This window comes from Spea bombifrons, chromosome 6 (assembly GCF_027358695.1).
Source record: "Spea bombifrons isolate aSpeBom1 chromosome 6, aSpeBom1.2.pri, whole genome shotgun sequence".
In the NCBI taxonomy this organism is placed as follows: Eukaryota; Metazoa; Chordata; class Amphibia; order Anura; family Pelobatidae; genus Spea; species Spea bombifrons.
In genome coordinates, this window is record NC_071092.1 from 43,296,404 (window position 1) to 43,306,231 (window position 9,828).

Genomic DNA, 9,828 nt, shown 5'->3' on the forward strand with positions numbered 1-9,828 from the left:
ATTTATTTGTCCTGAGCCTGACCCAGTGGGAACCATTTGAAGATCTGATCTGTGCACCTTGCTCTATTTCATCACACAGTCACACATTAACCAGAATTTCTGCAGTATTTGTAAAACCATGCGTCGCTCGTGTTCATGGGTAAATGATTCTGTGGAAATGGGGAAATTATTATTTTTAGTCTATATAGTTTCCAAAAAGGGGTCCGAAGCCTAACTAAGAAAAATGATCCACCTGTCGAGGAATGGCCTGAACGCGGTTAGCTGACCAGAAAAAGTCCTCTTCCGGTTAAGAATGTGCCGGTTGCGGCGAGATCCGAGCACCTAAAAGCACAGAACGGACCCAAAATTAAGTTTTAGTAACTTGAAGTTTTGATACCCCTGGTTTTAGCGCTGGGCCAATAACAGGTAGAGGGTACAGGTGTTGAAGTCCTAGTGAAGCAGAGCTCCAGAACCTCCTGGATGACGTCCTTTCCAGAACGAGAGCGATGGAAGCCGTAGCCAGAGAACGGCTTTAGTGCCGAGGCGGCCCTGGGCTAGAGAAAGTCAGGAAAAGGAAAGTGGCGACTCCCTCTCTCACATTAAATCCCGGGGTTTCTAAGACAATAGCCCCGTCCAGAATAACCATTTCCTCCTCTGGCCTGAATCCAGAAACGACAACAATGTCTTGTGTCTAATGCTAAATACGGCCGGGCTTTGTGTGATGGGATTAGTGATCTCTGCAGGGTTTATACTTCCCAGACAGTACTGACGTCTCAACACATCCGCTAAGGATGGGAGTTTAGAATCGGTGGAACCCCCGGGAGAAGTTCCGGTGATATCCATTAAATCTGTCCGTCATGAAAATAAGGTGGAGAGTTACTATAGGAGATGTGATTGATGGGATTTAAAATTCTATTGCCAGACCAGCCTCAGGACTGGATTTCAGAGACCTTGTAGGACACAGAGTCAACATCCTAGAGGTAATATTACGTTTACCGCTATCCACTAATGTGTAATGTAACCTTCATACCTGGGGGCTTCTCCGGGTCACTACTCGCCCAGTCCCCCATTAAAAATATCGCGTGTCCCATGACGCCAGCGGGACCTACTACACGCGTCTCACAGGTAGCCGGAGCTAGAAAGTTCCCAGGTACGGTAACCTTGTGACACATAAATGAAACTTTGCCACCTATTTATGTAAAGAAACATTTAAACCCTTTAAGTATTAAAATGTTTCTATCACACCTCATTTCAAGCCCTACATACTGGGTTCTCTTAGGTTTTTTTTTTTTTTTTTTTTTTTTTTACAGGAGGGAAGTTTTCTTGAAAAGAGGAGTTTTACTTTGCTGACAGAGCGGTAGATAAATGGACCAGCCTCTCATTAGGGGTGGTAGAGGCTAATAAAGTGAGGGAATTCAAACATTCTTGGGATAGGCATAAAGCTATCCTGAATATAAGAAAAGATCAAGGACCGATTAAGATATCTGCCGTCACATTCTATGTTTTTATGATAATTCTACGTAGCAGAAAATAGTGACTGTTTCCTGGTAAGCAAATAGCAGCACAGTAATGCAATTTAAACAAGCGTTTTATTTTTCCTTTCATAGATTTCTTTTAAAAAAGTATCACGGATATAAATAAATTCATATAAGTTTGAGTTTGCAAATAAAATAGACATTAACGTGCTAGGATAGGGACCCGGAAGAGGTATCGTTCACAGAAACCAGTCGTAGCACCTCGATTGTGACAGACTGCTATTTAAAATCAAACATATATATATATACACACTTTTAAAATCAATATTTTATTTCCAACGCTTTGGTCCCTTCTTCATCTCATTCATTTCTCTTCTTCATTCCTTCATTCCCCTGATCTACGTTCCCATTAATTCCTAAACTCACAACCTCATGCGGGGGAAAAGTGCTGTTGATTATGGCTACATTACTCAAATCCAGTGTTTTTCTTAAAACAAAAAAACATAATCCTATTCCATGTTAGGATGAATTCACGCATCGCGGCGGGAAATGTTACACGACATCTCAGTCTACATTCCATGTGCTGGAATCCATGAGCATTTCTGATTATTGGCGATAACTGCCGATATGATTACAGAAGCACAATGGTTCCAGGTTTCGTTAGAAGTGAAGAAACTGTTCATTGCGGAGTAAATCCAAGCAGTCATTGAGACGAGAAAAGAAAGATTCACGGCTATTCAACACAATAAAACCCAAGCTGCGCTGGCTTTACCTCCACAGAAACCGGCTCTGTGACAATTCTCCGTATAATATCAAATTAAGTAAAATAGGGTTTTCTAATTCATATTAAAACATCTTTATTATAATTCACCCTGAACGGGGCTGGAGGCTTTAAAACACCCCGTATCAATATACAAATAAATATATATCTTTATCTGGAAGCTGCACACGTAAATGAAAATAGTGTGTCCTTGGTGTTTGATGGAAGGATAACCTCGGCATCTCCTCATCTTCATTAATCGCGGAACGCCAGGGTAGCGCCACGTAGAAAAGCCTCCTCCTCAGTTCGTTGCGGTCTGATGCGTTCCTCTGCAAAACGGCACAAACCCAACAATGAATAACCGACTCGGTCACTTGCCTAAGAATAGCAAAGCCAGAGGAACCTCTCAGGAGAGGTCAACACTTTCATATTCACAATGATCCGAGTCTTCCAGCTCAATCCCGGGGACCAGGCTGTAATAGTCCGTAGCCTGGTTTAGATAAAGCTTCTCCCGGTCTGTAGAGTCTTTCATGACATCTGTCACGCTCGCCGTTTCCACGTCCAGTTCGTCTCCCGCCCGGTTATTTACATCATCTTCCTCTTCGTCCGCCAACATCAGCCCAGGGCCATCTTGGTTGACGTCACCGTCCTTCTCCACCAAGTGATCTGCAGACGTCCCTAGTTTTATTTCCACCTCTTCATAGAGATCCCGGCTGCTCCCCAACAGGGCCGCAGAAGGTTTCAGTAAGATGGGGTCGTTTACCTGGTTAGCTTCCAGCTCCTGCCTGTCCTTTTGGGAATGCTGTCTAGGTTCGTAATGATGGTATTGTCTTAAATTTGAGGTTCCGTTGCGTTCCACGGTAACCAAGCTGCACTCTTGCCTTGCGTTGGCGTACGCGGCTTTTTGTTTACGGCAGCAAAGATACCAACACGTAAACCCTAAAACCACCAAGAGGGGAATGCAGATCAGCACCACGGTTAAACTATGTGACCTGCAGAGGCTTCCTCTCTGGACATCTTTAATTTTTAATCCATTATCCTCTTTTGGCGAAGCACAAGTCAAGTCTTCTAGCATCCCACGGCTATCATTGCTACGGAAGAATGGTTCCAAGTGGTCATAGAGGGCGCAGGTACATTCTAAGCTATTGTTGAGGAAGCCAAGTACCGAGAGAGAAGGTTTGAAGATCGTCAGTGGAAGAGCGGTCAGGTAGTTGTAACTTAGGTCTATCTCCTCTATGTGGTCTGAGGCCATCAGGAAGTTCGGAGGCAGGTGGTGCAGTTCGTTAAAATCAAGGTGAAGCACCTTCAAGTTGGGGGCATTGGCTAAAAATCCATCAGGAAGACCTCTCAGGTGATTGTTATCCATGTAGAGATATTCGATGGATGTCGGTGTTCTCCATCCTTCGCTAGACGCGATCTCAAGTATCCCGCAGTTTGAGAGGCGCAGAACCCGCAGGCTGGATAACCTGGTGAAGACGTTCCATTCCAGAGCACTCACGGAGAAGTTGAGTATCGCGCAGCAGAGGTCTGAATCCAGATTGGGCAAGTCTTCCACATTGCGCAACACGGTGCAATTATTACACAGGTCGTCCACCGCTCCCACTGTCCGGACTCCGACGAAAAACAGCCACAGAAAAACCGCTTTGCACTGAAGACCTGGAGTAAAGAAAGAAACATACAGTCAATATAAAATATACAGAATAGTAAAATACAATATATATATATATATAAATAAATGTAATATAAAAGGATACCATTTAATGTTACATATTTTACTACACATTATACACCTTCCCCTGTGAAGTTCTCCTACGAGCTGAGTTTACCCTAAATAATGTAAAAAAACATAAACATAGACAAAGAGGAGGCCAAGGCTAAATACATTGGGCCACCAGATCTCACCTTTAATGAGACTTATTGGACATTATGCTGCTTATTGGACATGTTACCACCTGCGTAATAGATTATATATATATATATATATATATACACACACACACACACATACATACTGTATATACCATATATACTCACCAGACATGGCTGAAGGTAAGGAGAACCAGCAGATCAGAGCTCAATAAGGTTTAAGTAACTATTACCAATTACATGAAAAAAGACAATTCGGTGCTGTTGGGTTTTCAACGTGCGCTGCAGTTCTCCTGAAAAAAAGGAATGGAAACAGTTAAAAGTTATAAACTGTAATTGTCAAAGCACCGAAAAACCAAGTCATCGAGGGTCAGACGCCAAACGAGTCTGAAGGACTTCGCAGGGAGTAATTATATCGCCCTCGATAACTCGAACCGCGGAGGGATTTAAGTTGAATTTATTTTTTGGGTTAAGTTTACAGAAAACTGTAATAAATAAAACAAACACCATCATGTGACGGAGGTATAGAGAACGTGCCTCCTCGTAAAAGTACCCCCCCCCCACACCGGTGGTGAAATGCTCTGCAAGGCTCCAGTTCTGTGTAACGTTGTTACTGATTAACCAATCATATAAAGAGCGGCAGAGAGAAAGTAAAATGAGGATGATCTCAGTGTCAATATATTCTGCTACACAGAGGAAACGCCAGCAACACCACCGGTGCTGGGCCATCATCATCATCATCATCTAGATTGTAAGCTCCTTTGAGCAGGGCCTTCCTCACCTTGTTGTGTCCTGTCTACCCATTGTACAACGCTATGGAATTTGATGGCGCTATATAAAACAAATAATAATAAATCATCATGATCAGGACCCTGCAAGCCATGCTAAGCTCGAGAGAGAGAATCACAGAGGATTTTTTCCTGCAAACCACAAGCATTAATAACAGATCGAAGTGTATCCTAAGTAGGAATACCTCCCAGTATCCTTGTTTAAGAAAGGCAGTCCCTCTTTTACGACTCAAATCCCTGACGTCTCCTCTCCTAGGAGCTCAGAATGTTTTGCTGCGTATAAGCGTATCACAGGCTTCTATAAAGTCAGATTATTTGTGCATATAGACAACGGTAATGTTTTATTCGAGAAAATTCTTCTTCCTCGGGCTGCTCAATTTCATAAACATTTGGAAATAGGTTACAAAAGTCACAGAAATCCTAACCAAACCATCTAAAAACAAAAGTGTCTCTTTTTGCTCATTTGAAATGTTCGGACATGTGATGTTTAAGAAGAAAAGTAGGGGGGGGCTTCTTTTGCTTTAGAAATAAAATTAAAAAAAAAGTACAGGGCTATGTTCTGCGGGGCAAGAGGGGAAGCTGCCCCCCCCCGGTCCTCTGTCCACTTCTGGAAGCGGATGTGATGTCCGCACAGGGGGGGAATCTCCAACGCTGCCCCAGGGTCCAACACAACCGGCTATGCCACTGCAAGAGGGCAGATTTTCTTTGGGGCCGATTGTATAAAAATGATCGTCGCCCTTAACTGCTATACAACCGTTGTGCTTTTTATCAATCATTTATCAGCATGCAGGTTGCAGGGTGCGGCTGGGCCGCTGTATGAATCACAGAGACTGTAAGCAATGTGCTCAGGTTGGCTGAGGGTGATAAGGATTGGATCCAAATGAAGGCTGCAGAATTCCCAATTCAGAATTTCTAGATGAGTGGCGCGTTACTCAGAAATACCGCTTCTTCACGTAATCCAGAGGTTGCTGCCTGCTTCCCGGCACTCGTCGCCCGCCGGGTGTACTGCGCAAGCAGGTGCAAGCATTGTGAGAGGGCATTCGAGTGGGGACTGTTAGAGGTCTACAGCAACAAGACATTTCACAGAAGCTACAAAGTTTATACAATTAATTTAAGTAACAGACTTTACTCACTTAGTGTCCGCGGTGCTCTCCATAGCCAGCTCTCGACACACAGACTCTTAGATTTCCGTCACTCTCCTCTTCCTAGGAGCTCAGAATGTTTGCATGCATCAGAGTACTACAGCCCTGCAAGCAACAACGGAGTTAAACGGGCTTTACCTATTAAACAGTGTCATTAAAGTGCATTATTATTATTATTATTATTATATATACACCTTACTCAACTACGTAAAGTGCAATGAGTAAGGCACTAACTCACAAAAAAGGTATTGTTCCCTACCTACGCCTCCATCCCATATAACGCATCAGATAAATCAGATAAAGCCACGGTAGTTCCTCTTTGACCATCTGGAATGTGGATAGATGTGAAACAAGGATGTTCCTGAAGCGTATTATTTTCCAGAATATTTAGGGAACCCCATCAGTAATACAGAACTTCTCTACGAGGCCCATTGAGATTTGGCATTCCCTCCTATGGGTCCCTGCGATTGATGCGAGGGCCGCGTACACCTATGTGCTCGGTATAAAGACACCCAGGGCCGAAGTAGGCAGCTTGTTGACAGCTCTTTGGTCTCTTAGTCTGTCTCTTCCTATTCTGCATGTATTGTGCTTCTGTGTTATCTGTGTGAGCGCTCCATCAACACGCAACACGCGCAGCTCAGACCACACGTGTTACACATATAAACGCGGCCCGTGGACTCCATCCGGTATTAAAGAGGAAGGAAGGCTGTCACTTCCCGCGTCTCGTTCAGGAACGGTCGGACATCCTATATTTAAGTTGGGTCCAGCTTTTTTACGGGGTATAGTATAGACCGCTGAGCCGCACCCAATTAAAATATGATGTAATACAATAAAAAAACAAAGACGCTCTTGGCCAGGATATGAAAACCACATAAATGTAACGTGTTATACGTGTTTTCATAAAAAAAACTTTAAACAGATCATTGTGAGATGTACAATAACATATACTGCATAAAAACCATTTATAACAAAGTATCATACGCGGGACCCTTTGCTGATTTGGTTTATTTCTGCGAATGCACATTTATACTCAAAGAATGGATACCGGAGTACGTTGAATCTACCCCCTTTGGGGCACAGGTTAACCCCCCCCCAAGGTCTCTCTTTTCTTGGAGGCCAGAAGGTCACCGGATTGGATACAATTTAATAAAAATTATGTGATTTTTAATATTTAGATGTTAAAACCCCTTAACCCCAGAGGACCCCCTGCCCATTTCTTGTCCTTAAAGGTAACGAGTGTTTTTCTTGAGCCAGGGACATCCTACAAAGTGTTCCGTGAACACAGAAGCTACGGCGTCTCTGACGAGTTCATGGATCCATCAAGGGTTAAATCCGAACGGTTACTAAACACAGGGAGATCCCCATAGAGACCAGATAAACAGATCTGAAATGTCTGGGAATGGCCCGCACTCACAAACAAGGCCTAGGATGCGGTAGTGAAGGGGTTAGCTTACCCTTAACCCTTTGTGTGCCATTGAGATGGCTTCCATCGTACGTTAAAGTAAATAGGCTGCCCTTGAATCTTTATAAGAAAAAATGGATTTCCCCAAATTAGCCCGATAAAAAAATGGAGTCGTTAGTTGATGTTTGTGACCTTTTATTGGGCCAACATAGAAAAAGAAGCCTCCTTAACCCTTTATGTGTCAGAGGGGGGAAACATTTATTAGTGTACCCCTTCTGCGCAGTTTCACCAGAAAGCAGGACACAACATAACACAATTAGCGTTATTAGTGTTATAAAATAATTAGTGGCAGTGGCAGTGAGGGCTTTCGAAGCGGTGACCCTCGCATTGCCGCTTGGATACGGCACGCCTGGCTTTGGCCATTTCCTCCAATTTCCTGTTTTCCGCACCAGTTACAAAAGTATAACGAGAATTTGAAACAATACAAAACGAGATTGGAAAAAATACTACGGTACATTCCTAACACAGGATACATAATGAATGTGCAAAAAAACGTTAGCCAAGATTTCCTATCTGTTAAATTTAGTTCTTTTCACGACTCTCACTCATTTAAAAACTGTATTTCTTTCCTAAATATTGAACGGATATTTTTTTGTGTAATTTGTTTCCCTTTGAACCCTCTGCAACGGATTGGGATTTGTGACCTGGGTGGGATTTCTACATCATACGATATAGAATTATATAATAATAGAACACTAATATTGAGCCATAAACACTGTCCCAAAATAGGCCAACTTAATAGATTTAGAACATTTATCTGTTACACTTAAGAGAATTTTCCTGCATTACCTACAATCCTAGCACTCCTTTCAACCTCAACACCGATACAAATATTATTAATATTACTTTCGCTGCCAGGAAATAAAACATTTCATTGAATTTTAATATGAATTATATTGTTGTATCATTAGGAAGTAATTCATTGAATGCCCGAGAAATTATAATTTTATGCACTGGCATGATGGGAGTTGTAATCCATAGCATTTGTCACAGCACAGCCACACCTTGGTATATATTTTCCCGGAGCGTTTCGGGTTGAGATATTCCGGTTCTGGACCCAGCACCCCTCCTATAGTTTTATAAGCATCCTCTTTTAAAGGGGAAGAACGGTATCCTTATTAGCGAGTCAATAAAGCAGGCGGCTCTTACCTTGGCGATCCTGCGCGGCTCTCCCCACCGATCACTACACTTTGCCTCTAGATCTGAATGTTACGCTGCTCAAAGTTCTAGCAGCACTCCCCCTCCCTGCCTACAAACCCTCCACCAGCTCTCCCTCCTCTCACATGCTCTCCACTCTTTGACTCCTTCCTCTCCACACCTCCCTAATATGAAAATTAACCCTTTCTGTTCTGGACGCTGGATGCCGTATCGGCAGCAGTGCCCGTAAGCTCTGCCACCCTCAGGGGGGTTATGACTTTTTAAAACAGAATTAACACCCTGTTTTTGCTAAAACAAATACCCCCATATTAGTATGCGCTGGTCGGTGCTAGTAAAAGCCACTGGGGAGTAAAGGGTGGCGTTGTAATAGGCAGGTGACGTTTTGGCCGCTTGCTATATGATTGCATCTACAGCCAGTAACCGCTGCATGCAGGTAAAACGGGAAAAAGGTGCATTATAACGAACGCACTCTACACAGCGACGTGGGTTTGCTGTTCGTTTGCACGATTCCAAATGGTTTATTCGATTTCGTAACCACTTGGAGCAGCTGGGTCTTTTGGGGAACTGGGACCCCATTAATAGGGTAATAATACCCAGACTTTCTGTCATCAGTAAATTAAATGGTTAAAAGAGTGGCGTTTCATTCCGAAATGCTGCTTCTTCAGTTTGCCCCCCAGATGACGGTATAGTTTAACCCCTGCTGGGGACTTAGGAGGGTTGTCAAGTGTGTTTGGGGGCAACTGAACTCTGGGGTGCTCTCATTTGAAGATTGGGGTCCACTGCCAGGTGCCTTTTCTGTCTGTCTTACTAGTAGATCCACAAATTGCCACCAGGGTTTTTAGGGCTTTAGTCAGCATTTACCCCCTGACTGTATCATTTCCATGCTCTTTCTAAGCAGCACATTTGTATAGGGCAGGGCTGTATTATTTGGTCTTGCCACCTGGCCTGAATATTACCAGACCTCCCCTGGGAGTGTAAGTGCATGGGCATTAGGGGCACTCGCCTAGTGACTGGGTTCAGCATTGACTATTAATAATAAAAATATTATTGTTTATTGTTTTATATAGCGCCATCATATTCCATAGCGCTGTACAATGAAAAGTGAGAAATGTTTCCACCTATCCACAATATATGGTGCAACTCCCCGGGAATGAAATGGTTAAAATGAAGGCGTCCTTATACAGAGTTCGCACTGTGT

The 9,828-nt window shown here is 43.3% G+C and overlaps 1 protein-coding gene across 2 annotated transcripts; it reads right to left on the minus strand.

Moving 5' to 3' along the window:
* Nucleotides 1–2,286: 2,286 nt before the first annotated feature.
* On the minus strand, nucleotides 2,287–8,705 carry LOC128500258 (uncharacterized). 2 transcript variants are annotated; one of them, XM_053469346.1, is made up of 4 exons: nucleotides 8,622–8,705; nucleotides 6,002–6,115; nucleotides 4,249–4,373; nucleotides 2,287–3,870 (listed from the first exon to the last, which is right to left on the minus strand). In XM_053469346.1, exons 3-4 carry the CDS (start codon nucleotides 4,253–4,255, stop codon nucleotides 2,621–2,623), a joined length of 1,257 nt encoding a protein of 418 aa, XP_053325321.1. In that variant the 5' UTR covers nucleotides 4,256–4,373; nucleotides 6,002–6,115; nucleotides 8,622–8,705; the 3' UTR covers nucleotides 2,287–2,620. The 2 variants fall into 2 exon arrangements, with proteins under 2 accessions (XP_053325321.1, XP_053325322.1); XM_053469347.1 differs by lacking the exon at nucleotides 8,622–8,705 and adding an exon at nucleotides 7,465–7,605.
* Between the last annotated feature and the right edge of the window lie 1,123 nt (nucleotides 8,706–9,828).